Source organism: Salvia splendens, chromosome 10 (assembly GCF_004379255.2).
Source record: "Salvia splendens isolate huo1 chromosome 10, SspV2, whole genome shotgun sequence".
In the NCBI taxonomy this organism is placed as follows: Eukaryota; Viridiplantae; Streptophyta; class Magnoliopsida; order Lamiales; family Lamiaceae; genus Salvia; species Salvia splendens.
In genome coordinates this window covers 749,529-777,371 of record NC_056041.1, presented here as the reverse complement: position 1 = coordinate 777,371, position 27,843 = coordinate 749,529, and the positions used below count along the sequence as shown (strand labels likewise).

At 36.2% G+C, this 27,843-nt stretch overlaps 5 protein-coding genes across 6 annotated transcripts; 3 read left to right on the top strand and 2 right to left on the bottom strand.

Moving 5' to 3' along the window:
• Nucleotides 1-7,752: 7,752 nt before the first annotated feature.
• On the bottom strand, nucleotides 7,753-8,622 carry LOC121751740 (F-box/FBD/LRR-repeat protein At1g80470-like). Its single transcript, XM_042146534.1, has one exon. The coding sequence runs from the start codon at nucleotides 8,620-8,622 to the stop codon at nucleotides 7,753-7,755; it is 870 nt and encodes a 289-aa protein (XP_042002468.1).
• A 1,612-nt stretch (nucleotides 8,623-10,234) lies between these two features.
• Nucleotides 10,235-13,202, bottom strand: LOC121752329 (putative late blight resistance protein homolog R1B-14). The gene is made up of 2 exons (XM_042147335.1): nucleotides 10,575-13,202; nucleotides 10,235-10,486 (listed from the first exon to the last, which is right to left on the bottom strand). The coding sequence occupies exons 1-2, from the start codon at nucleotides 13,173-13,175 to the stop codon at nucleotides 10,406-10,408; spliced, it is 2,682 nt and encodes an 893-aa protein (XP_042003269.1). The 5' UTR covers nucleotides 13,176-13,202; the 3' UTR covers nucleotides 10,235-10,405.
• Nucleotides 13,192-14,962, top strand: LOC121751739 (50S ribosomal protein L10, chloroplastic-like). Its single transcript, XM_042146533.1, has 2 exons — nucleotides 13,192-13,213; nucleotides 13,534-14,962. The coding sequence occupies exons 1-2, from the start codon at nucleotides 13,192-13,194 to the stop codon at nucleotides 14,292-14,294; spliced, it is 783 nt and encodes a 260-aa protein (XP_042002467.1). The 3' UTR covers nucleotides 14,295-14,962.
• A 3,001-nt stretch (nucleotides 14,963-17,963) lies between these two features.
• On the top strand, nucleotides 17,964-22,701 carry LOC121753176 (protein TONNEAU 1a-like). Of its 2 annotated transcripts, XM_042148377.1 has the most exons (8): nucleotides 17,965-18,260; nucleotides 18,605-18,737; nucleotides 19,064-19,152; nucleotides 19,235-19,357; nucleotides 19,538-19,671; nucleotides 19,762-19,787; nucleotides 19,865-20,021; nucleotides 22,379-22,701. In XM_042148377.1, exons 1-8 carry the CDS (start codon nucleotides 18,174-18,176, stop codon nucleotides 22,413-22,415), a joined length of 786 nt encoding a protein of 261 aa, XP_042004311.1. In that variant the 5' UTR covers nucleotides 17,965-18,173; the 3' UTR covers nucleotides 22,416-22,701. The 2 variants fall into 2 exon arrangements, with proteins under 2 accessions (XP_042004310.1, XP_042004311.1); XM_042148376.1 differs by lacking the exon at nucleotides 22,379-22,701 and having other exon boundaries at nucleotides 17,964-18,260; nucleotides 19,865-20,197.
• Nucleotides 22,702-25,082: 2,381 nt separating this feature from the next.
• On the top strand, nucleotides 25,083-27,625 carry LOC121752513 (probable adenylate kinase 6, chloroplastic). Its single transcript, XM_042147629.1, has 4 exons — nucleotides 25,083-25,505; nucleotides 26,304-26,444; nucleotides 26,776-27,048; nucleotides 27,159-27,625. Exons 1-4 carry the CDS (start codon nucleotides 25,224-25,226, stop codon nucleotides 27,300-27,302), a joined length of 840 nt encoding a protein of 279 aa, XP_042003563.1. The 5' UTR covers nucleotides 25,083-25,223; the 3' UTR covers nucleotides 27,303-27,625.
• The last annotated feature ends 218 nt before the right edge of the window (nucleotides 27,626-27,843 follow it).

Genomic DNA, 27,843 nt, shown 5'->3' with positions numbered 1-27,843 from the left:
CACTCTAAACATATTAACTAGATTTTGTTTTCTTGTGCTATACATTATTTTTTTTCTAATTTTGTGACTTAAATCATAGCGTGTAAATTATAAATTTATTTTATTTTGTCATTTTGATAGTTCTCATTTTTTCCGGATCATACTAAGTCACATTTTATTTTGTAGTCTGAATATCAACTATAGCCCAGATTTCAAAAATTGATTTAATTATAAGTAGCAAGAAAATTTTTTTTCAATAAGTGTAGTATATGCACCAAAATGCTCAAACCCTCATCGAGAGATGAGCAGAGAGTTACAAAACAAAAAAAAATAAAATAAAATAAAACAACATACCAAAGCCACTTGGAGCAAACGTGCACCAAGCTAAGACAGTACAGACAATGAAACAATATTTTTTTTAATATATTTCTTGTAACCTTTGTAATTTTGCTTTTATCCCCTTATTTTCCTATGCTTTTGGTTTTGTCAGGGTGTGTAATGATAGTTTTAATGTTTTTTTTTTGTGTGTAAAATAAAAGGTTGCTTTACCTAGTGGTCATCTTCTTCTTCTGTATATTTTCTTTACTGAACACACCGTTACAAACTTAAAATATTGTATAAGCGTTATTATTTTTATTTTCCAAAATAATTCTTAGTTCTGTAAGAGCTCAAATTAACTTAAAGATGTAACTATTTTTCTCTTAAAATTATAGATAGGATCGATAAACTTCTTCTCAACGTGGGGTGATAATGTTATTAATTAGTACTAGTATAATATATAAAGCACGAATAAATAACTAACCAGATTAGAAAATTATTTCACATTGCATCGTTAGACTAGTCAAACGTAGGCACATAGAATAAATTTGAATAAAGATATGTATTGTAGGTGACAATTGATAAGTTATAAGTAACCGAAAAAAGTGCTTATCATGTAGTAGCATATATTTATATAAAATAGTTCGATAATACTTGAATATTTATACATATTAACAATCCGTGCATTTTATATTCGAAGTCATCCAGTTGATGCATAAAAAATAGTGAGGGTCATAAAAATACTTATTCAGTCTTAGATTGTATCATCGGTATAAGATGTCACGAATGATGTAAAATACAACATAGTACTATTATATTACATTCAATCTAAAATTGATTTTTATTTAGACCAAATTATTAATCATATTATTTTCTTAATAAATTTTCCTGATTATATTTTAAAAGATACCATTAAAATGCCTTGATTTGAAAATTCTATGATAAATAATAAAAAAAAAACTAAATTTGAAAATATTTATTTTTAAGAAGTTAATATTTTCCTTCTAGTTTTAAGAAGTTAATGTTTTCCTAAACCATCGCAGAAAGGTAAATATATAATATTTAAAAAAAATTAAATTATTTTACATGTATAAATTGATATTAAATGTAAAATAACTAAAAACACTAATTATATTTATAGAATTTATGTAACGAATTATGTTAAATAGAAATTTAAATAAAATATAACAACAACGATTTACTACCCATTCTTCCCTCAGACATAAAAATAAACATATCCACATCTAATATTAGTTTAATCAAGAAAATAAACCTCATGTCATCCTCAAATCTTGTATGATTATAAAGTTTTGAAAAGGGTCAATTATATTATAGTAATACTACAAAAAAGTTATTGAAAAAACCATCATGGATGATGCCATTTTCCCATAAGGGGGCATTTCAGTCATTCTATCACCCATATATTCCCATTTCCAATCAAATAATTGTATTGCCTCACTGCGAAAGAATCAATCCAAACTAAGAATATTTAATGAAAGAATATAGATAATAAAAAGAAAGTTGATTTGTCAATATACATTTATAGATACCCACACACCAAGAATCTTGACTGTACTAACTACTAACTTTCCCTTTAAGGCAAACTATTATTCCTTAAATTTTTTCTTGGTTACATTCCTTTTTGGGTAAAAAAACCACTCACTCATTCCCTTTTATTTGTTCTTTTAATTACAAAACTTTTTTATCGTAGGAATTTATACAAAAGATTTTGGAAACCACTTTCACTTATGTAATTGAAGAGGCTGAAACGTAATTGAAGGGTGACCACACTCTACCTTAGCATGGGCAATTCCATATGTTTGGTACTTACTTTCTTTTCACAATTTTATAAATAATGAACTCTTATTTTTTTCGTTCGTACATGATTGATTCAAAATACCAAAAGTACAATTATTGTTATAACTCGTACCTTCGTCTTTGTATTGCGTATCAAATTCCATAATGTGTGGAAATGGATTTCTTGTTTATTTACGAATATTTTTGTTGTGTAAAATTTAGTACTACTAGTATTTGAAAAATTATAAATGCTATGAATCATTATTTATTAATTACGAATATATTATCAACAATCAAGTTGTATTTTATACCACGTGTGGGTTGAATTGTTTTTCATTTTAATTTTTTTTTTGTCTTGCGATTTTGGATATGAGATTGGGGTCATTTCTCATACTATATAATACTAGTAGTATTGATAGCTAATAGCTAATGTCTAAATAATGTTTAAATTAATGAAAAGGAAGAAATTTTGCAAGACTAGTAGCTATCCTATAATTAGAACATTATACCCTTCTAATTTTCTTCTTAAATAAATATGTGAGGCGTATGTAATAATCCCTCGTTTCTATATTGATCATCTAGTTTAAAAAACAATATTTTTCTACGTTTAGTTGTGTTAATATTTTATAATTAACCTTCTTATAAACAAAAAAATGAGTATTTATAGGAAGAAACGCATATTTAGGTTTTGCCTATGCGAAAAATAAGTTACCTAACCTAACCCTTGATTTTTTTGGCTTGTCCTAACTCCTAACCCTAGATATTATTAATGCTTATAATTAAGTGGGTAATCTTTCAAACCCTAAATCTTACTATAATAGTATAGTATAAAATAATATACAGGGTAGTGACAATTGGTGCCCACCACAGTAGCCCCACAATTTTTAAACGATGAAGTTACTATTCTAATTTCAATTTCCTTATTTTGTTTGGTATACTTTAGAGTTAATCTTATTTAAATACATCTATCCTATTAAGAAAGTGGTCCTTTTAATTATGTTGTTTTAATTTAATTCGGACTTTTTATTCCCGCAAACAGTACTCCATATTATTCACCAATAAATATTAGCCTCTTCCCGCAAATAGACACGCGGATTTGCCTTAATTTGATCAACTATAAGATTAATAGGTTGTAGAATTAATCAATATATAAACCTTAGTTTGTTGTTCTTTAAGTTGACTTGATTATTCTATAAACATTATAAAACTAATAGAATAATTTATTAGGTTATCGATATATAGAGGTAGTTTTTATATTCTTTACTTTGACTTTGATTATTCTAGAGAACATTATAAACCTAATGGATTACATTTAAAATATTTTCTATATATCGAGATACTTAGTACATTTTGATTTGTTGAGCTATTATAAGATAAATTGATTCTCGCCTAACTAAATTAATAAAAGTTGAAAATATCTATATAACATTGAACATGACACTGAAACGTTAGTTTTAAGATTTCTAACCAAACAAAATTGTTATACAAAAATTTTAAGTTTGGTGGAATTTAATCTGGTCCGTTATTAAATTATGAATTTTAAAATTCTTTCAATTGTTTAATCCATATACAATAACTAATTATTTGATGATATTAAAATAACTAGTTGTTTAATCCATATACAAAATTATATAATTAAAATAAGAATTATTTTAATAAGAATTATTTATTTTAATCCATATCACATCCATGATAAAATTATAATTTCGTGCTTTGATATTTATTATATCAAATAATAGATGATCAAAATTTAATAAAAAAATGTGATGATTTAAATAATTACTCTCTTCGTTTCTAAAAAATATAATTTTTCTTTTAGTCCGTTTACTGAAAATAGAAACTTTTCTTTTTAGGAAACTTCTCTCTGATAAGTTGGAATCCGTTTTCACTAATACATTTTCTCTTTTTTTTCTTATTTTACTAATTTTACACTAAAATTTGTGGTGTTTCAAAAAATTTCATTTTAAGCAAAGGAAGGAGTATTATTATTAAGGGACTAAATATACTGAATATATCTATTTTTTAATAGTATAAATGATCAAATCGTGAAATCTCTCCTAATCGCCTCTCCCTAATAGTAATTCGCCACGTGTCCCCATAAGCGCAAATTCGGATAAGGTACGGTCGGCGCTTCGCAGGTTTAGTGGTACCTTTTCATTTCGACCCTACTGTCACTTACACGCTCTATTTAGCGCGTGGGTATTCCTTGCCCAATGCCCAAACGAGGAAGATTTGATGGACGGTGAGGATTTCTTCAACAAATGCCTTCTTTTTTGGTCCCTATTCTATTATCTACAATCATTAAATTATTTAGGACAGTGACACCAAGTTTGTAATTATTTTCTTGCATAATTTTCGTTTGCTTTAATTTTGCCAAATCATTATACTATCTTGTAGGATCTTGATCCCTTGTTGTTTTCGCAGCAAATAAAATTAGATAAGCATGTCATTGCCTCGTTAAAAACTATCGTAGATATTTTTGGTGCAATATGGAAACTGTGGACATACCACTCACAATACTTTTGCAACCCCATATACATAATTACCAAATTTATGATCCAGTCATAATTTTACTGACAATATTAAATTTCGCACAAATAATGTTCTTATATTCGAGTTAATTTTAATTATGTGTAATTTTAATCAAAAGAGTTGATGTTTTGGTATACTATAATATAGGACTATTCAGACACCTAGGATTCCAAGGCGATCATATTATTGAATTCACATCGCTAGCAAAACAAAACAAAATGAATTGATAGTTAACAATGATTTTCATGTAGACTTCTAAATTGGCATGAAATTCTGATCAAAGTCAAATATTCTAAAAATCATTATCTTATTGATAGTTTATCATGGGAGTTTGCATATTCAAACATGCGTGTAAAAAAAACAAAAAATAAATAAAATTAAGGTGCTGATATTAGATTTGGCAACACTATCAAACTTAATCATACAATCACCCCATTTACAATTATTAGTCATAATTTCTATCTTGGGACGTCAATAAAATTTAGTCTCCTATCATTTTGAAAAATTTACCTTTTTAATGAAATTTACCTCATTTTTCATTAATAATATTTTATATTTTATCTCTAGTCTATATTACTAATTCGCATTAAAACATTATTCGTCCTTAGTTGACACAAGTAGAATATGAAACATTTATGGAAGAAGCATACAGTTTGAAACCTGACATCTTTGAAACATGCAATTCTTATTTACCACCATTCCATGATCAAACACTTTTTTAATTTACAAGTTTTACTTAATATATATTTGTACAAACAAAGGACATACTATGAATAGGTGGCTAATCAACCCCCATAAATGGAGGCCGCAATCTTGAAATTTCATTAATCTTTTCCCAAAATGGCAATAACCCCCCACGGCCCACCCCAACCCCCATTTTTTCTTTCTTTTTTTGATTTATTCTACAAGAACAAGAGTATAAAAAAAGCAGCACATTCCTTAAAGATTGACATTAACTCTCCCAAAAAGGCATAGCCTCCTTCACTACTTAATGTTATCTTGCAAGTATCTGATGTTCTTGTCTTGGCAACAAAAGTATATGACCATGATATGTGGTGACAAAGCATCCCCCGACCCCAACTAGGACAGGAGAGTGGGTCCCATCCCAAATATTTTATTCAAATATTCTGCAAGTGGGCATATGATTTAAGTATTGTTATGGTATAAAAAAAGAATTTGTTGTGAAAAAATCAGGGGCGGAAAATAATAAAAAAAATGGTGGGGAAAAAGTAGATAAGATATCAGTGTACAGGGTGTACTTGTCGGCAGGGGTACGAGGTTTTAATGCTTTTTGGCTGTCAAAGGGCGACGTGGCCGCTTCTGCTCCTTTTGTATGTTGAGACTTCTCTGTTTGGGCTATTATTTCATGGGGAATTTCCGGAAATGCCCCGCCCTTTTTCATACTAATAAATCACATGTGGTTTTCAGGTTGGGCCTTTTATAGCAATATCATAGTGGGCTTTGTTGGGTATGGTGGAATTTATGCAATATTTACATTTTACCTCTTCATTTCTCTTATTTTCTATCACTTTTATGGAGTATTTAAAATTCGTGTTGTACACCCTCAAAACTATTATATGTAGCCGGTTAGTTAAGTTCGAGTTCGGCTTGGTTCGACTCCTTGACGTCCCTTCGTAGTGATCTCTAAAACCTACCCAAGAAAGGTTATAGAGACTAGAGTCGCAAAAGAAAAGTTTTAAATAAATGTCATCACATTGCAATTCAAAATGAGTAGTAATGAAGTGGAAATATTAAGGCCCAATTTGTTATCACATGGGCTTTTGACACTGGGCCCAATTTAAATAAATGTCATCACATGGGCTTTTGACACTGGGCCCAATTTGAACATAAATCAAAGGCCCAAACTTGCAACATGTATAGTACATTTCCAACACTCATTTTGATCTGCAATGTGAAGAAGATATTCAAAACTTTTCTTTTGAAAACAAAAATTAAGTTCGGCTCGTTTGTTACCAAGTTGAGCTTGAGCTTAATTAACTGGGTAAATTCAAAGATCTAACAGCTGAAGTTGAATCATCTATTTTATAATTATTTAAAAGTTCAATCATCTATTTTATGTATAAAATTCAAAACATGGAAGATTTGAAATTATAACTTAATTTTAAATCCAAATTTTTTTAGGTACGTTACACTGCTTTTTGTTTTTGATACCAACTAAATTGAAATATTTATCAATACTAATAAATACTCTCTTTGCTCCAAGTTAAATTATTCATAATTTTTATGGGATGTTCAAAATTAAATAACTTATTTTTTCTTTTCAAGTTTATTTTCTCTTCAACTATTATATTTATATAGTTTTCTGATTTTTTATGCCAAATAAAATATCTGGGTTAAGTTGGAGTGGAGGGACTCATTTTATCTGATCAAACACAATAATAAATTCTAAAAAAATAATTATATATCCTAGTTTGGTGATTCTACTAAAGCATAAAAAATTGTCCGATGTAAACTAAAGTCAGATTCATTTGATCTGATCAAACGAATCCGATGGTTCATGCCTCACACCTACTTAGTAACTCGCCGTCGTGTGAGTATGTTTGAACATCGGTTCGAGATTTCGTCATTGTTTCAAATCGTGCTGTTCAATAACATCGTACACTGGGCACCAAATTGTTGTAGTACTTTGAAGAATTCTACATTGAAACATTGTTACTTTCAATTCTGTGTGTGATAATAAAATGCTACTCATACAGGGGCATGCCAACATTGAAATTTGAGTATAATGAGTTAGATTACCTTACTGAAAATGCTTTGCAATTTTCAATCCAACATTGAAATACTCTTACAAACAACGAAGTTTCCTAAATGTAAGTGATTATTGCCACAAGTTTGAATCTCATCGATACATTTCAAAAACTCCAACCTTCAATCAGGTAAAAAGCTAAATAAAAAGGGCTCTTAGATTTTTTAAAAAAATTACTTAAAAGCATAGGAAAGGTTGATAAATTAATTAGAAAGTGCATAAAATAAGAAAAAAAATAATTAAACAAGTCAAAAGCTTATACTTCCATCTTCACAATTGGCATCCGCCATAGATTGCGTCGGATATATTTTTCATAATCACGAGAAAGCCTCACGTCCTCATGAAATACTACTACTTTATTACTCCCTGAAACACCGAAACACTGAGCGTAATAGGCTACCTCTTTTCTTCACCTCGAAGGGGCCATCATTGTGTTCAAGACCCTGTAAGTGAGTTCCAAATTCAAATCTATATGTGGTGGCATTCCCTAATAATTGATCAGACATCCTTATAAAGTTGTTATGATTGACACAATAACGATGGTTATAAATGTGTACGTAGACTTGTTCCAACATTGGGAGATTCACCTTTTCACATTCCCAAGCCTTATTACCACGGTATATAAACGAGGTAAGCAACGGGGCAGAAATCTCTTCCACTTTAGGGATATCGATGATTTCAAGAAGTCGAAGCTTTGGAGCCTTTATAACAATGCCATCCCGCGAATACTTGATCAGAGTAAGCTTCTCCAGCTCCGGGAGCCCGGAAAAGGGCTCCATGCTGATGTCATCATCATCGAAGACCAGAAGGGTTTCGAGATGAAAGGTTTTCAAATTTGGTAAAAATAGGCGTTGCGGTAGTTTGACCGAGCCGTACGGATTCCAGAGCTCGAGCTCCTGCAGCGTCTCGCAGGTGAGAAACGCTGCTGGAAGCCTCAGTTTGAGGCTGGTGGGCGCGAGGAGGCGGAGGGATTCGGCGCCGTGATTGATGGCAAAGAGCACGCACTTCTCCACGGATTCCGTGTCAGCGTCGAGTGGTGAGAGGTGGAGTTCGTGGATGGCGTATTCGGTAGCGAAGATGAAGAGGAAGCGGAGGCGGGGGAGGTGACACCACAGGTTTTTCCATCTATGGGAGAGGATGCTGGTTTTAACGGCTTCAAATGTGTTGATTTTATCGAGGATGAGTAGAAGAATATCATCTGAGAGATTGCTCATTCTGTCTTCCTTCATTCTTTAACGTCTCTAATCAATTTACAAAAAAGACAACACAGGATCAGATTATAATACTCATTCTATATTTATCAAAATACAAAAACAAAAAGCATGGAAAATAGTACTTGCACAGAAAGAACACGCGGGAATAAGAAATACTGTAATAATTTAATTTAAATTATTAATATCAAGTTAGTTAAGATTAGTGGGATATATAGATTAAACTAAAACTTCTTACTATTATTATATAACAGTAAAAAACAATGTTTAATAAAATAAATTAGCATGGAATTGGCTGATTCGTCTTCCTCCAAAAAAAACATTAATTGCAGCATATTTTGATTGACTGATTTTTAACTAAAATTCTAATAATGCTTCCATTCCATATATTAATTCATCCTCACTCCAAAGTAAAATATAGTTGAATAAAGATACCTGAACCAGAGTGGCAGACGGCGGCGGCCGGTGGCGTCGTGTAGGATGGAGAGGGTGGCGGAAGTTTATGGAATTTATTTATAAATTGGTGATCACTGCCCTCTCTATATATAATAAATAAATCAAATCAAATAAGATTGTTATTCTAATACTAGTATCTGTAATTTAGGCATCAAAATAATTAAAGGCCATGATATTTTATTATTGTAGTTATATTCGCCCATAGGGAAATTAATAAGAATCGCAAAATAAGAAACGAAAATTAAGAATAGAGAAATAAAAAAGAATGCATTAAAAAAGAGACAGAGTTGAGGAAGTAAAAGAGGTTTACCGATTTCTTGCGGCTGCTAGTTTGCTACTGAATTGAATTCGTACAAGACGTGAAAAATTATTGTATGTATATATAGATATTTATTATTCTAATAATGTTTGTAATTTAGGAAAATTGTAATAACGATTTTGGAAGGAAACCGATAGAAAGTTTAGGAGATTATAATTTTATTCTTTATTCATTATTTCTTACCAAAGTATTATACAAATATATGAGAAAAAAAAATTCATGGAAAAACAAGTGGGTTTCAAGATGGAAGGTTTTCAAATTGGGTAAAGGTAAGCGTTATTAAAATAATAAAATTATTATTGTAATCATATTTGTAATATAGGCACCAAATAATTAGAACGATAAAACAATATAGAAGGGAAATTATTTTGGTCATATTTGTCCATAACGAAATAAGAATCGCTAATATATGCAAACGAAAGTTAAATTGTAAGGAAATAAGAATAGAGATGCAATTTACTAAGATGTTTCCATAAAGAAATAAGAATCGGAGATAGGAAAGTTTAGGAAAATATTAATTTTATTTTTGATATTGATATGTGTAGCGGAGATGTTTCCATTGCCACATTTGGAAAATCTTTTTTCTTGTTTCGGTAGGTTTCTTGTTATGGGCTATAATATTTCGGTAAAATTTGAAGACGTCAAGACATTTATGTCACAAACAACCAGAACATGTATGTGAATATGTGATCTCTTGAGTTAATGTTTAATTAAGGAGCCTTTAAATGCTGCATTGTCTTTTTTCAATGTTTAATTTGGTGTTATATGGGCTTTTAAATCCTTATCATACAAATTGTCCAAAATCATTAGACAAATAAATACCAATTGTAAGAAATTGAAGGGTTGGGACTTAAATTATAGAAGTTTTGAGCTCTTATATTCACATAGGAAATCGAAACATTATCATCTTCTAAAATTCATCTCTCACATGTAAACATGGAAGATGAAGATAATAAAAGAAGTACGAGGTGAAAAATCAGTAACAAATACAAGTCCCTGTCAATAGAAATGAAAATGCTGACTAGTTTACCTTTCCTCAACACTCCCTGCATCATATTGGCTTGGACGAGCCCTCTTTCTACTGGTGTGTAGTGAATTCCTTCGAATCTGCAGAGCAGTAATACACCAAGATAAACACAAAGCCACTAATAAGCATCCATATAGTATATAATTCAAGAATGGCCAAAACTCTGACCTCATGTGAATGGGTTACACAAACATGAAGACCATAATTTCCATAGCTCTCTTGATCCTCCTTTATCTGTTTGGCTGACTCCACAAGTGATATATTATGGTGATCCACTTCAATCAGTTCAAGTGTCGAAATTTGTCCTATACCTTCCGGAATCTCCCTCAACATTGGACAAGAATGAAGCACTAGGCACTTGAGTCTTGGTAAGTGGCTTCTCTCAGTTATCCAGTGTTGGAGCTTAAATATCTCAATAAGCAAGTATTCTAGATTAGGAAATCCTCCATCAACTGTTTCCCAAGTTTCTCCCCAACAAGCGTGACCTCGTAGCTTAAGCATTTGAAGATTAGGCAACGAACCAATAATCCTAGTAATATCTTCCCAAGGGAGTTTCCCACCCACCAGGGTCAACTTCTTCAGTGTGCTAGGGAAATTAGGATTTTGCCTTTGCCAAGAAAAGCCGCGATAACCATGTACCTTCAACTTTTCAAGTTGATCCAGATGTTTGAGGAGATTGAGGTGAGACTCTGTACTGGTCATATACACAAGTCCCAATCTTTTGACGTTTGGAATCATCTTCAAGATGTTTTCATTCCATACAAGATTCTTGATGTATGAAAGAGTATGGAGATTTTCTAGAGGAGGATTTGAATCATTTGGGGGATGAGGTAGAGTGTAAGGCTGACAGAGTAAAATATGCCTTAACTGAGGCATCCTCCAAATTTCCAATGGTAATGACAAATGAGATGATGGATCACAATCACTTAGCCAGTATCTTTTCCAACTATAAAAGGTTGGAGCAATGAGAGAGGTTGGAAGGATGGTCAAGGTTTGAAGATTCATGAGATTACATATGGCTGATGGAATAAAAGAGCAAGTTAAAGCAAGATATCTTAAATGAAACAGCTCGAATACTTCTGAAGGGATTGAAATAGAGTTTTCACTCATGGCTTCAAATATCCTAAGCAATTTGTAGCATCGTAAAAAGGATGGCGCATAAGGAAAGTTCAGAAGGTTTAAGTATAGAATGGTGCGGATGGTTGGAGCCCAAATGTTATTCATATGAGACTGCCCAAAAGTGAAATGTTGCTCATTTATGAAACTGATGTGCCTCTCATTTGTGACGTCTTGTCGAACAACACTATCACTGAGAACACAAAGAAACCTCTCATCGTGGGCTTTCTTTATGCATAAGTCTCGTACCATATCATGGAGGCTGCAACACTTGATTTTCCCATCACTCTTCCTACTAGTCACAATAACAAGATTTCTCTTGACTAGATCCTCCAAATACTCCTCCGCCTCCTCTTCCAAGCTTTTACTACATCCATTTTGATGCTTCAAGAAACCCGAAGCTAACCATAATCTAATAAGCTTTGAAGCACTAATATTTTCATCCTCAAGAAACATTGCCATAAACAGAAAACACGGCCTCAAATGATGAGACAAGTATGTATAGCTTAAAGATAGAATCCCCTCCAACTCTGGACCAACGATTGGATTCACATTTTTGGAAATTTCCTCCCAGGAAGATGGAATTTTATCAACACCAGACAGGAATCCAGCAACCAGGACAACAGCAAGGGGTAGTCCCCCACAACTTCTTGCAATCCTTTTCCCAACATCTTCCAATTCAGGTGGGCAATTTCTGTCTTCAAACACTTTTCCCTTGAGCAAATCCCAACTTTGAGAATCATTCATGAACCTCATCTCATGAGAAGCACTACTCGAGTCAGGATAAACGGCTAGATCTGCTACTCTTGTGGTTAACATGATTCGACTTCCATTACCATCATCCGGAAATACAATCCTTACATCATCCCAAACCTTTGTGCTCCACACATCATCCATTACAGCAAGATACCTCCTACCCTTCAGGTTTTTATACACTTTCTCTTTCAAAGTTGAAATATCATTCATCTCTATTGTAGACACGTGTTCTCCTATCAATTTCATCGAATCTACAAGCCCTAAAAGAACTTTCTGTTCACTGTAATCTTGCGATATTGTAAGCCAAACACGAATATCAAAACGATACATGATAACTGAATCGTCATAAACGGTTCTAGCCAAAGTGGTCTTACCTATTCCACCCATCCCCACAATGGGTACAACTTCGAGTTTGGATGAGAGCCCACAAAGCCGATCCTTTATCGCCATCACATCTTCCTTCAAACCAATCGCCACACCGTTGCCAGTAACTGCAACTCTTGATGATGCGGATGATGATGATGATGATGATGAGAGAGAAAGAGATGAGTAAGCAGGTCGCTCGTCCATCACATCTCCAGCAATTAAACCGAATTTTTCCGTTACATTTCTGAGCTCCTCTTCAAATTTGAAGCTTGATATTTTCACCCTTCCATAAAACGACAGCCTCCAAGTAAATTCTTCGATGATATCTTCAGCTTCATGAGCTAAATCCCTCAACTTGCCTTCCCAACGGCTGGCTCTCTCTGGATAATATTCGAGGAAGGTGAGCAAGAAGACGGCATACTCGTGGATGGATCCAATTTTCTCTTTTGCATAGGTAGAGAAGTGAGATTTGGAATGATTTCTGTTAACTGTAGTTTGAACAAGGGAAGCAAGAGCGGCATAAGCTGCCATATTGAGGAGACGAGAAATGCGAATTGACTTGGAAAATGGCACTACTATTGTACAGTAGTCTTGTAGAGGTGTTAAATGTTCAATTAAATTAATTATTTTAACAGATTGCAAATTACTACTCCCTATTTCATCAATCAAAATACATAATTATGCATCCTTCGAATTTACTATCATTTAGTACTATCGTAGCTATGTAATCGTGGAGAATGAATCATTTGGATTAATCTTTTCGTGACTTTCTCTCTTTTGATTTCTATTTCTACTATTTTAATCAAAGTAATTGTGTTAACTCAATTTTTTTAAAATACTAATAATATCAAATTGCTACTTATCCCTAAACCCTTCAATTCTTATTTAGTTGGAAGGAAGACCAGATGCGAAATCCCAAGAATACCCCTCGGCACTGCAACTGAGATAAGGAAGGCGTGTTCACTCTATCCATTTCCCACCATTTCTCAATCCCCCAACAATGGAAGCTACTCTCTTCACCCTCCCCTCCTCCTCCCGCCCTCCCTCTCCCTCAAATCTCACTTACGCAACCCCTTCCTCACTACCACCCACCTCCCCCAATTGCCGCCCCTCCCCAAAATCCACGCCGCAATCAGCCGCACCAAGAAGGAAGAGACCGTCGAAAAGGTCAAGCAAGAGCTCGATTCCTGCCACCTAATCGCCGCCATCAGCTACAAAGGCCTCGCCGTGTCTCAATTCCAAGAGCTCCGCACCCAATTGCCGGAGACCAAGCTCCTCGTCGCCAAAAATACCCTAGTCTACAAGGCAATCGGGGGCACCAAATGGGCGGCGCTGAAGCCCTGCATGAAGGGCATGAACGCGTGGCTCTTCCAGAGGGAGAAGATCCCGGCGGCGCTGAAGATCCCGGCGAGGGAGAAGAAATTGGAGGAGAACGACTTCACCGGGGCGGTTTTCGAGGGGAAATTCTACGGCCCGGGTGAGTTGAAGGCGCTCGAGAATTTGCCCACGAGAGCGGAGGTTTACGCGCAGATTTTGGGGTCGATAAAGGGGCCGGCTTCGGCGGTGGTCGGGACGATTCAGGCGCCGGCGAGGGATTTGGTATTAACATTGAAAGCTTATTGCAAGAAATTGGAGGAGGAAGGCCAATGATGGTAATGTAATGGGTTTTTTGTGGGGGGTTTGGTTAAAAGGGGAATTGTAGCATAATTTGTTTGTATAATTGATGATATTTTGTTTGTTTGAGGTATTATGCGAAATGTGTATGTGATTTTGGAGCTTAGCTATGTTGGTTCTTTGTGATTAGCTATGGTGTACTAATGTAGAATGGTTGCTCTTTTTGAGGTCAAGCTAAACCAGCTGGTTCTCTTATTTTCTTTTGTGAACTTAGCATTGTATGGCATTGTTCTCGAAGAAACTGGCTCTCTTAGTGTCGGAAGGTTTAGGCGTAGAGAAACTTGCTTTTCTTAATATGGAAGAGTGTCTTAACTCTTTTACTATAATGATCCCCAATAGTTGTTGGGTGAGTCCCCGTGGTGTACTTGTCTTGTTATTTTGCTCTTTTCATGGTTATGGCTTAAACACCTTCCAGATTTTGCATTGATCATCACATCACATTGATATGTGTGTCTGTCTGTCTAAGTCTTGGCGTCTCTTTTCAAGGGACATTATATGTGGAACGAGTGTCGTCGTGAGTAAACGCAGAAATGTTCATTCTGCCATTTGGGATTATGTTTGCCTCGTTAGCTGATTACAATATTTTTAGCAATTCTGGTTTATTTGTAACTTCTTGACATAAAAATTGATCTCCGCCATTCTCATTCGCCCCTTGTACTTTGTCCTGGTTGTGGATCGTGTTTTTGGCCCGTTTTTGTTTCCTGATCCAAGAGCACATCTTAAATTCATTACTCCATTTACTAGTATTGCTTGTCAGCATTAGAGCATCCATATCGATGCTCTTTGGCAAAAGTACGAGTGTGGGCCCAGATCCACTTTTATTAATTTTTTACTCTCTGCTCTTCCACAAGAGCACAACACTTACATTCATGCTCTTTCGTAAGGACATGCTCAAGGTCCCACCATTCTATTATTCAATTTAAATAAAAACATTTCCACAATATTAAAATGCATTAAAAATATCCGGAATACTATTACAAATTACAAAAAAATAAAAATCACATAATTAAATCCTAAAAATTAAAATTACATAATTAAAATCCTAAAAATTAAAAAGTACATAATTAAATTTATAAAATTAAAAAAATCCACTACTCGTGGTCGAATTTCTCCCAAATGTGTTTGATTAGGTCTTCTTGTAGCTCAATGTGGGTTCTGGTATCGCGCATTGTGTGTCTTGTTTCGATCCTCTCGCCCACCGTCGTATGCACACCTCGCCAGACCTCGCGGTTGAGCTTCCAGCTTCATCCTCGTCGTAAAAGTTGGTCGCCCTCGGTCCTTCGTCAGCTATAATCATGTTGTGCAAGATAATACACAAGTACATGATGTCGGTGATATTCTTAATTTACCACAGCCGAGACGGGGCCTTCACAATGTTGAATCGGCCTTGAAGGACCCCAAAAACTCTTTCGACGTTTTTCCGAGCAGACTCTTGACGCTGCGTAAAAAGAACCCTTCTCGGGTCTTGCAGATTGCTGAACGTCTTCACGACAGTCGACCACCTTGGGTAGATACCATCGTCGAGATAGTAACCCATGTGGTATGCATTTCCGTTGACGGTGAAGTCGATCGTCGGCGCTACACCATTCAAAACATCATTGAAGAGTGGTGAATAATAGAGCACGCTCAAGTCGTTGTTGGATCCGGCAACACCGAAATATGCAGGCCAAATCCATAGGCGGTACTCGGCGACCTCTTCAATGATAAGCATTGGGCCGCCGCCTTTGTGGCCGCTTAAGTATTGTCGCCTCCAAGTAGTCGGACAATTCTTCCACTTCCAATACATGCAGTCAATGCTGCCAAGCATACCGGGAAAACCGTGGACTGTTTCGTGAACATGAAGCAACCGTTGACAACCTTCGGTGGTGGGTGCCCGAAGGAATTCCTCACCGAAAGCAGAACGAACGCCATCGCAAAAATATTTGAGGCATAAGATTCCAGCTGACTCACCCACATGCAAATACTCGTCGAATAGGTCAACTGTTTGCCCAGTAGCAAGTTGTCGGATGGCACAAGTACACTTCTGCAACGCCGAAAGTCTTTGCCGACCGGTTGCGTCTCTACGTGATTGAAAGTATTCAACACGAGCGGACAATGTGTTGACAATACGCATAAACAACCCTTTTGACATGCGAAAACGGCGCCAAAAGTAATCTTGTGGAAACCGCAGCTGGTCGGAAAAATAGTCGGCAACGAGCCTTTCGTTGGCTCCCTCCCGGTCACGAGGAATATAGCGTCGAATTGATCTAGTTGGTCGAGGAGGAGGGGCGGGGGTAGTGGCGGCGACATAGGCTTTATAGGCGGCACGATATTGTTCATAGTATTCTTATTCTTAACGCTCCGCTTTCGCAATGATATCGGTGTAATCCATTTTTGAATTTTTTTAAAGAGGGTTTGAGTGAGAGAGGAAGATGTAGATGAGTTGTATGAAAAAATATGAATGAGAGATAATTTAATGTGAAAAATGGATGATGAATGTGTGTATTTATAGATGATTTTGGGATTTAAAAAAATTATTAAAAATTAAAAAAAAAGGTAATAAAACGGCTATATTTTTGGGAATCTGATTTTTTTAATTTTTGGCATTATTTTTTATTTTAAAAAAATCCAACGGATACCGTTGGCGAATAGAAACGCGCAACATCGCCTGCTCAGCGGCACGGACGAGCTCGATGCATCGAGCAGTGCCGGACAGCGCGTTGCTGCGCCAGTAGCACGGACGACGTCCGTCCCAGCAAGCACCGCTGCGAATGCTCTTAGCTTACCCTTGTTCTATTGAATTTGAATCTTTATTTTTTTTATTGAATTTGAATCTTTATTTTTTTTTATTGAATTTGAATCTTTAAACTTTCTTGATTTTACTCTACTGTTTGATCTTAATGGATTTTGAAGTTCTTTGTTACTTCATTTGTACTACTTCTCCTTTACTGGTGGAGGTTTTATCTTACCTTGTGAATGGAATTCACCTTTTGAAACTATTTAGAAAAATCCACAATCACAACTGTTTTAGGGAGTATTTTTTTATTTAGTCTCTCTGTTTTTATTTATAAACTCTTTGTGGAGTTTCATTGATTATGGGACGGTATGAGACCTCTGTTTACTGCCGATCCATAGTAAACATGTGGGACGGTATGAGACCTCGGTTTACTGCCGATCCATAGTAAAAAAGGGTGCAACGTCTGCGTCCATCAAGGCGTTCATGTTTTAGAGACTTCTCTACTAGTTCTTTCGAACTGAATTTTTTTGAATAAGATCATGTGCTTTCTTATCTTCACTGACTTATTGTATTCGGGATTTGTTACTTTCTCTGTCAAAAAATATTAAAGATAAAAGGAGTTAAGTTAAACGATAACTTAAACAACACATTTTTATTAACAACCGATTCAAGTTCAACCATAACAATTAAGCTTGCTTAAAGTGATTTCTTAACCATTTATGCAAACATTAATTTGGTGTAAATTTATGATAACCCATTTTCTCAATACACAAAATGCTTGCACAAAATAGAAAGAAAAAATGAAATTGAAGCTACACCAGCAAGTTAAAATTGTAATTTGTAGCCACTCCTTTGCCAAGACGCGGGTTTTATGCATTACTAATAGAAGTCGTATTTTTCTCTTCGTTATAACGCGCGATTTCACACGATTTACTACCTACGGTGAAGCTTCACCGAACCGGATAGAAAGTTCGCGATTTGTGAATCAAGCACCCTTTATCTTCAACACTTGCACAAATCCATCAGCATTTGCACTTAGCTCCAAACTCTGCAAAATCAAAACCTAATAAGCTTGAAGGATAGCGGGGCGCCTTCATTTCTTGAGCTCAGGAGAAGGTGGGCGGAGAACTGGGGGAGAAATGGACGATTACACGCGAGAAATGATGGATTTGAAAACCCTAGTTACACGTACTCTCGAGAAGAAAGGCGTTCTCGCCAAGATCCGTGTGAGCATTGCCGCTCTCCTTTTGTGTTTATGATTCTTCCTTCCTTTGTCATTTCTGATTTTTTACGTCGCGTGTAATGGATTTGAATTGCTTGGGCGATCGGGTAATTTTGAGTGAATTATCAAAGAAAGTTGTCATTTTGGGTGATTTATGAAAGAAATTGAGTGTAATTGTTGGTTTTTCTGTAGCATGTTATGTTTCTAGATGCTTAATTATACATTAACATTAGTCATTGCATTATGAGCATTTGATGCATGATTGCATTTCATATAAGATTCTTTGTGCAGCTATCATGAAAGATTTTCGACTCCCTTGTGAAAGTTCTGTGTTTTCTGGTTTATTAGGCTGAGCTGAGAGCTAGTGTATTTGAAGCAATAGAAGAAGAGGATAGAGTAATAGAGAAAGACGATGGGCTCCCTCCCGCTCTTCTGGGTAGTTGCAACGATCGTGCAAAGCAGCTCCACAACTCTCCTTCTGGTACTTCTTAACATAAAAATGTTCCCTTTCCTTCCGTTGTCATGTACTGATATATATCTCTTTGTGGTAGGTTGAAAATATGTATTACTTTGAAATAGAAATCTATTACTATAAGCAAAGTCCTCCGATTCAATGAACTTATGTTTACCTAGAGGCCGAGTATGGCTCTAATAGTGACTCTTCTCTTTACTTTGAACATTAAGTAAATCACATGTTCATCAGCGTTTAAAGTTTCGTGGGCAATATTTCTCACATAGATGCATTTGTAATTTCTGATGCTGTTCTGAGATTCGTGATATTAATCTTGTATTATCTTGTAATTGCAGGAAGACTTCTAACTGCGTTGATATGTGAATATCTAGATTGGGCTCAATTAAACCATACCTTGAAAGTTTACTTACCAGAGTGCAACTTGGTACGGTCCTGGCATGTTTTTGCTTGTACTCTGTGTTGTTAGCTTTGTTTGTACAAAATTTTGAACTATCTTTATGTTTCAGCCAAAGGATTCGTGGAAATCAGAATTAAGAGACTTTAGCAGCAAAAATGGATATGACCTTAATCGGAATGGAGACAGCGGACCTTTGCTTTTGGACGTTCTTGAGGGATTCTTGAAGTATGAGGTATGATGGAATCTGCTTCTTATGATTATTATATAAGCACAGTAGCAAACTGAAAATCCTACAAATGCTCTATCCATTTGCTGAAAATATTAACTGGAGGTGTTAGCTTGTAGTTATTGTGGTAATGTAGCTGATGAGTGTTGCTGATTGTAATCTCAATTTTAATTTGTGCTGTTTCAGAATTTGTCCCAAGGAAGGGGAAGCAACAGGAGATCGACTAATCTAGATATCGACTCTCTATCAAACATTGATCCTAGAAACCTGAGGAGGACTTCACCAACATCTGCAGCTGGCGGTTTACCTCCATTAGTAAGGTTTGTTGTGAATAAATAATTTCACTGCCACAGTTTTTGTAACTTAATTTGAAGTTTTATTTCATAACATCTACTTTGTGCTCATTTCAGGGGTCTTCCTTCTTCACAAACATCTGGTAAGTAGCTAAAGTATCTGAACTCACTTATGCAAAACCATATAATGTGATGTACCTTCTAACTCCCCAATTTTCAGATCGTCGAGCTGGGTCATCTACATCTGGCTATAGGAAAGACGAATACAGTTGGAGATATGATAACAATGAACACCCAGAAGATGTACACCAGGCCTCAGCTGCACTAGAAAATCTGCAGTTGGATAGAAAAGCTCGTAATTTAACCAGCTCATGGAGGTTTGTTACTGAACGTTGGCCTTATGGTTCTTTACACCATCCTAAAGATCCTTGAATCGTGATTTTGAAATTTTACTACAATAGTGTAAACATTGTACTGTTTCACTCTCAGGCCATCCACAACGCTGTCTCTATACCGTCTCTTAAACCGTCTCTTAACTACTATTTGAGCACTATTTGAGGGCCCCACTGTCCTTTTTTCCTCCATCTCTTAACTAAGAGACGGAACCTGCAACGCTCCGTCTCTTAACCGTCTCTATACCGTCTCTTAATTACTATTCATTCAATTTAATTTATAATTTTTTTTAAAACCCAATTCAATTTAAACAAACACACTTTATTAAAATTAAAACAAAATAAAAAAACACACAAAATAAAAAAACACATAAAATAAAAAAAACACACAAAATAAAAAAACACACAAAATAAAAAAAATTAATCGGAAGGGCTAATCATCCTCCGGAGGCGGTCGAGGTTGAGGGGGAGTCGGAAGGCCAAGTTGTGCTGCCATATGCACAATTCCGTTCCACCAGGCCGCGTATTGGGAGTGCGAGAAGCGGGAAGTGTCCGCCATTGTGGCGGTCATGTACGCCACCATAAGTGTGTCCGAGCCTCCTCGCGAGCCCGATCCTGAGGCCAGCTGGCTTGATTCGCCTCGGCCCTTCCTTGCTCTAGCCGCTTTCGCCGCCTTCGTCCCTTGCGGCCGACGGCGCCTACTCGCGGATCCTCCTGCATCGCCGACCGTACCCGCAAACTCCTGGGATTCAGCATCATGTTGGCTGATGCCTTCAGCAGTGTCACCACCAGACGCACCAGCACTAGACGAGTATTAGCCACTCGCCGTATGCTTCGTGCGCTTCGAGTTTGAGCCCGAGCTGGAGCGGAAACCGCCGGCCCATCGTTCCTCGTCCTTGACGGCGCGCCAAACATCAACAAATCTGAATTGATGTCCCTCGTCCTGGTAGTAGGCGCGCAAAGCGGACGTCAAAATGTCGGTGGCCGTGGCGCCGCTTTGGTAGCGCGCCTCTTCCGCCGAGTAGATGCCGCAGAATTTTTTGACCTGTCGGTCGACTCGGTCAAAGTGACAGCGGATCATTTTAACTGTGCGCTTGCGGGAGCGGTTCGGCTTTATTTGGTGGTAGACCTCGACAACCTTTTCCCAGAAACACTTCCGGGTTTGTTGATTCCCGACGATGGGATCGTACGAGACCGTGATCCAGGCGTTGTACACCGCCATCGTTTCGAGGTTGTTGTACGGATGTCGGCCAAGATCCTCTTCCTCTTCCTCTTCTTCCTCCTCGTCCTCGCCCGTCTGGGGTTGTACACTGCCTCGCCCACCTCCACCGCCTCGGCCACCTCCACCGCCTCGGCCTACTCCCGGCGTGGGATCAACTGGAAAATCCTCCCGGATCTGGGATAATCCCTGCGAAAACCGCGGGACGTTGGGACGAACATATGCATCAAGGTCAAAATTGGGTGGTTGGTACCCCCCGGCGTCGCCGAACCCTGGGTCCCCGGCGTTGACGAACCTCCACCGCCCAATGTGTTGATCATGTTCTCCCAATCGCCGAATGAGTTGAGATCCCACCCGCCGGAGCCGGAGCCGCCATAGTTGCCCTCGCCGTCGCCGGACATCTTGAGTTGGGTTATGAAAATTTCAGCGAAAATTTGAGAGAAAATTTAGATGATATGAAGAATAGATGTGTAGTTGTGTGTAAATGAGGATGGGTTTAGGAGTATTTATAGAGTAAAAAATTTAATTAAAAACAAAAAAAATATAAAAAAAAACAAAAAAAGGTAATAATACCGTTACAAAATTTTTTTATTTTATTTAAATTCGAATTTTTTTTAAAAAAAAATATTTATTGCGTCAGCACGTGACGACGCCCACTCGCGGGCCGGCGAGTGGGCGTCACGCATGACGCCGGGCTGCGCCACGTCGCCTAGGCGCGTGGCGAGACAGCTCGTCTCCTGGCTCGGCGAGTCGAGACGCGGGACGAGACGGGACGAGATGGAGGCTGCAACGCGTCTCGCCGGGGTCTCGTCTCGCTGAGACGAGACGCGAGACGCCGGCGAGTCCCGTTGTGGATGGTCTCATGTAAGTGGCCAATGAAATCCTTAGGTTACAACATACGAAAAATCGATCAATGTAGTACCCGCAGCAATCTTGTATGCAATACCATTTTCTAAACCCTGCCTTATATTCAGGAGAATTGGTCCTTCAAAACCGCACATACAATTGAGCCTTCTCGTCCTGGATTATGAATACTTGTTAAACTATTGGATTTAGTTTGGTTGTGTGTTACTGTATTATTATCTCAATAGAATATGAGATTGATTCATTGATTTGGTGGCAGGCATGCTGGTGATGGTATGTCGGATGAAACCAGCTGAACAAACCACATAGCTGCTCGATCTTTGACATAGTCCATGAACTATTTTTGCTGCATCAACAATGTAGCAAGGTGATTCTATGTAATAGATCAATGTGTATTTTGTTCTTTCTTTTCCTGTTACCATAAATCTTAATCCTAGTATGGTTTCCTCTTATTTCATTTGTTTCCCTTGTCCCTCTTCGTCGTTAATATTGTTAGTTTCATGATTATGATCATGTAGGGTGTGCTAATTGTATAACTGATTATTGTTTGAGCTAATGTAAGGCCTATTTCTAAGTTGATCATATCTACGCACTGCTTACATACCAAATGAGCCAAAACAGGACGGTTTTGACCATGCTGTGTATTTCTGAACTCATCGTTGGACTCTTTTTGGAAGGTTGCTGCAAGAAGGGTGGGTTTTTGCTGATCGGGACTGCTTTGGTCAACAAAAATCCACCCTTCGTGCTGTAACTTGAATAGGGTTGGCACGGTACGGTATACCGTACCGAAATGGCCATACCGCATACCGTACCGAAAAGTACGGTATGCGTAAACACGATACCGTACCGTGCCGATTTTTTCGATATACCACATTTCGGCATACCGCAGGCATAGTTAATTTAATTAGTGTGCATCTGTCAATATTTGTATAGATTTGGTTAAGGGACTACTATTAAGTACTTATGCGGTGTGGGATAGCTTTTATACCTTGTGAATAAGCTCATTAACATCTTATATCTATCTATACACAACTCATGTTTTTATTTATATTTTCTGAGATTGGCAGCATACGAAGAGACACTCAACATAAATTAAAGAGAATCAAGTGTAACAATGATTAATATTTTAACAAAATTTTAAATATGAAATGGAGTAGAGACTAAATAAGTCGACACACCTTCTATATACAGTAATTAATAAAAGTTAGATACTAAGTTGGTAAACTATATAGTTACATGTAGAATATTAATCTAATTTCTCAGTTTACAATTATATTTAATAAATATTTTGGAAAAATATTCTTTTGACTTTTTCTTACAATTTTAATGTTTGTTTACACCTTTAGATACATTATTTTTTAGTTTTAAGTTCAATTATTTTTGTAAACTCTTTTGATAGTTATTTCATTTCAAATATTCGAAATTAATAATAAAAATTTATATTTGTTTGATAAGTCGTCCCAAATTATAATAATATTTGAGATAGTAGCTAGAGGTGGTGGCTAACCAAGTTGTCCTACATTGAAAGTGGGATAAATGATATAGGAATTGTGCAGTATAAATATATGATATATTCTACTCTACAATTCTAATCGGGTATTTATTCGGATATTCGGGTATACCGATACCCTGTCGGGTATACTCGATACCCGATATTTTGAAAATTTTACTACCCGATCCCGACCCCGATCCCGATTTTTGCGGGTAACGGGTATCGGGTTGGGAAATACTCGATACCCTCTACCCGTTTCGACAGGCCTAGCGGTATATATAAAATTCATACTTTTGTCGTACTTAAATCTATCGGTTAGGTATCATATCGTACCGAAAAGTGCAGTATACCAAAAATTCAGTATTTTCGGTATTTTTTTGGTACAGTAAGTGGATTTCAGTATATTTTGCTAGCCCTAAACTTGAATCTTTAGGAATCTTTGGGAAATTGCATACATGTACACTTATCCATTGATTGTGCTATACATGCTAGTTGGACTGACCATTTTCAACTAAATATGTGGGTCCAAACTTTCATGTATTGCATAATCAATGTTTAATTCCCAGTTTAAGGTTCTCTGGTCATTACTACTATATAAATTATTGAATGTATTTACTAGAGTATATATAAAATGGAGTATTTGAAAAATTACATGATCTAATAAATTTGAAATTTTGCTCAAATAATGTGTGGTAGATTACCTAATGAGTTGGATTGACAAATTGGTTAGACTTGTTTAATTAATAAAGAATGACTTAAAAGTTCAAATTTCAACTAATAAAGAGAATTTTATATAGAGTTGAAAATTTGGTCTCCCCTACCAAGTTGCCAAACAATCTAGAATATCCCTTTTTCTATTAGAAGTGTTTAATAGGAGTTAATAATCTATCAAAATGTGAGCTTTAACAAAACGATTAGTCCCTTTTTAATTAGGCGTGCAATTATTCTAGGAACAAAGGAAGAGAATATTTCTCCTTTTTTCATTTAGAGTAATTATTCTATCAACGAGATTAGTTCAAAGGAAAAAGACATTCTATTTTCAATTGGAAGCATAAACATCCTATCAAGATTATGTCGGCAAAATACATAGAATCTCTCTATTAAAATATAAATTCAGAATTTATCATTAATGTAATAATTCATATTCCATCCATTTATAATTAATAGTTCTAACTTTTTATTTTTCAGTTGCAAGCCTACAATATCACAATTTGCGCAAAAACTTTCGTCATGGACTGAGAAAAAATCTAGATTCCATAATTTTATTTGACTGATTTTCAAAAATTTTGAACATACCAAAATTTGAGAAAACTACTACTACATGATTTTCTGATAATTTGACATTATTTAAAAATCAAATACAGTACTATAATAAAATACACCATATTACAACAAAATAATGAAAATTTTCCTATTCAAAAAGGCAATAATTAAATAAGCACGTGTTTTTCTGAAATCGCCCGTGCCTCAATTCGGTCGCTTTCTTTCGTCAACCTCACCTCCGTCTCTCCAACTCCAATCACCCTCTCTCTCTCTAAATCGCACCGAATAATTCGTTGCTGAAATTTCTATCAACACGTGATTTCTCTCTCTCCTTTCTTCTCAATCTTCGATGGCGGTATTGAGCCGCCTTATTTGGAGAAGAGCCGCTTCAGCTCGAAGTTTCTGCACGAAATCGGACCGACAAATACTCTCATCGCCTCTTTCTTCCGCGCTTCCCGCCAATGATTCTACGGGAAAGGGGAGGAACGTCCAGTGGGTGTTCCTTGGCTGCCCTGGCGTCGGCAAGGGGACCTACGCTGCCCGCCTCTCCAAGCTCCTCGGCGTTCCTCACATCGCCACCGGTGATCTCGTCCGCCACGAGCTCTCTTCCTCTGGCCCCCTCTCCTCTCAGGTCGATTGGATTAATTCAGTATGCACTCATCAAATTGTTTAAGGATTTGAGGTTTCTAAATCTCTCCGATTGTCTATTAATTTAATTCAGTATTCAATGATCAAATTGTAGAGTTTTGAAGGTTTTATTGTTAGAAATTGAGGTCTCTCTGTCTCTATCTCTCTCTCTCTGGTTGTCAATTGGATTAATTCTGCATGCAATGGTCAAAATGTTTAGGATTTGATATTTTCATTGCTAAGGATTTCAGGTCTATCTATCTCTCTCCAATTGTCAATTGAATAATTCAGTCTTCACTGATCCAATTGTCAAGGTTTTGAGGTTTTATTGGATTAATTCAGCTTGCACTGATTAAATTGTTCAGGATTTGAGGTTTTCTTTGTTAAGGATTTGAGTCTCTCTCTCCAATTGGATTAGTTTAGTTTGAACTGGTCAAATTTTCTTAGTTTGCGCAGCTTCTGTCATTGGTGGTGAATATTGTTGCTTTTTTAAAAATAGGGATATTGTCTACTGTATGATTTGAGCAAAGCCTATTCTTTGATCCAGATTATGATAATTAAGTTTGTAAAACGTTAATTTAGACAATCATGTGATGATTAGATTCTTTTGTTAGCTCAAAGGATATAATTTGAGCATGCTAAAGGTGGATTATTGTCATTTCATATGAATAATTTCAGATGGAATTGGCCTGTGGGAATCCATCTTCAATGCATTAATGTCGTATTTGGAATTACATTATAATTCCTGTGCTTTGATAACTGTTTTTCTATGTTGCTGTACTAGTTCTCTTTCCTTGTGCAGCTTGCAGAGATTGTTAACCAGGGGAGGTTGATCTCGGATGAGATTATCATAGACCTCCTTTCTAAGCGTCTAGAAGAAGCTCAAGCTAAGGGTCAAACGGGGTTTATACTTGATGGATTTCCTCGGACTGTAAGACAGGCGGTAAGCAATAGCTTTTGATAGGTTCGATCAGAAAAAGTTATATTCGTGTGTGTTTTAAGAGTCTGCTAGATTGATTGGCTCAGCGTTTTTGAAAGCTTTTATAAAACTCACTGTATTGTGATCGCTTATTGACTCTTTAAATCGCGTAGCATGTAATAGTATTCACTTCATATCCACTTTCAAATTGATCAATGTCTTCACTTATGCATAGTATCAATGTATCCCTCTCCCTGTGGAATTTGGAGTTCTTTCTCATCTATGAATGGAATGCTGCAATTAGAGGAGCGGCAAACTTGTCATTATATGTTTCCTGAATGCTTTGTTGACACAGGAAATTCTGGAAGATGTAACGGATATTGATTTGGTAATCAATCTAAAATTACGAGAGGAAGCATTAATTGCAAAATGCCTCGGGAGAAGAACTTGCAGCGAGTGTGGAGGGAACTATAATGTTGCCTGCATTGACATCAAGGGAGAAGATGGAAATCCAAGAATGTACATGCCTCCCCTTCCTCCTCCTCCACAATGTGAATCGAAACTGATCACACGTTCTGATGACAACGAAGAAGTTGTCAAAGAACGCCTGCGAGTATATAAGGAACAGGTAATTTCCATACGCTCTATAATGACTTTTAGAGAAGTCAATATCTTCAGCGTATTCAAATAAAAATATTTGAATTTGATTTTATGTTAATATTCTTAATCTTGATACAGAGTCGACCTGTGGAAGACTTTTATCGCCTACGTGGAAGACTGTTGGAGTTTGATCTTCCCGGGGGAATCCCAGAATCCTGGACCAAGCTGCTGCTTGTTCTAAATCTTGATGATCATGAAAATAAAAGAACAGCTGCAGCCTGATTCCCGCAATGGCCAAGGCAATTTCTCTACTGTAAGCAAACTCATTCTTCGCATGTGGTCTTCACATGCATATTTAGTATCAGTGGAAACTTATATATACGTAGAAGAAGGCTTCAAGTGTAGTTTATTCTTTCAAGAACATTCTAGAGTAAGTGGCTTGCTTAGCTACTCCTGTTAATGGGTTAATAACGTTATAATTATTTTTCACAGTTTTGTATTTGCTGATATTTTAGAGAGCTGCCAATCTATGTTAGTTTCTTGCTAGTTTTAACGTTGAGAGCTGCCAATCTATGTATTCCTATAATTCTATGTTGATTTTTTTATTTTCTTTTCTAGATGTTATTCTCCTCAGCAGAACGCCCTATATAATAGTATATATCATCAAAATTGAGACTCAAATCCAATGAAATATTAAATTATACTTCCTTTATTCCATAGTAATAGAGTCATTTTGCTATTTTGGTACGTTCCATAGTAATAGAGTCATTTCTCTTTTTAGTAAAAGTCAACACATTTTTCTACGCCTACTTTACTCTCTTTT

Coding starts and splice junctions, on each gene's coding strand:
- LOC121752329 (XM_042147335.1), bottom strand. CDS start 13,175: ATGGCAGCTTATGCCGCTCTTGCTTCCCTTGTTCAAACTACAGTTAAC. Junction 10,487..10,574: donor GTGTAACCCATTCACATGAG/GTCAGAGTTTTG, acceptor ACTGCTCTGCAG/ATTCGAAGGAATTCACTACA.
- LOC121751740 (XM_042146534.1), bottom strand. CDS start 8,622: ATGAAGGAAGACAGAATGAGCAATCTCTCAGATGATATTCTTCTACTC.
- LOC121752513 (XM_042147629.1), top strand. CDS start 25,224: ATGGCGGTATTGAGCCGCCTTATTTGGAGAAGAGCCGCTTCAGCTCGA. Junction 25,506..26,303: donor CTGGCCCCCTCTCCTCTCAG/GTCGATTGGATT, acceptor TTCCTTGTGCAG/CTTGCAGAGATTGTTAACCA. Junction 26,445..26,775: donor CTCGGACTGTAAGACAGGCG/GTAAGCAATAGC, acceptor TTGTTGACACAG/GAAATTCTGGAAGATGTAAC.
- LOC121753176 (XM_042148376.1), top strand. CDS start 18,174: ATGGACGATTACACGCGAGAAATGATGGATTTGAAAACCCTAGTTACA. Junction 18,261..18,604: donor GCGTTCTCGCCAAGATCCGT/GTGAGCATTGCC, acceptor CTGGTTTATTAG/GCTGAGCTGAGAGCTAGTGT. Junction 19,788..19,864: donor TCCTTCTTCACAAACATCTG/GTAAGTAGCTAA, acceptor CCCAATTTTCAG/ATCGTCGAGCTGGGTCATCT.
- LOC121751739 (XM_042146533.1), top strand. CDS start 13,192: ATGCGAATTGACTTGGAAAATG. Junction 13,214..13,533: donor GCGAATTGACTTGGAAAATG/GCACTACTATTG, acceptor ATTCTTATTTAG/TTGGAAGGAAGACCAGATGC.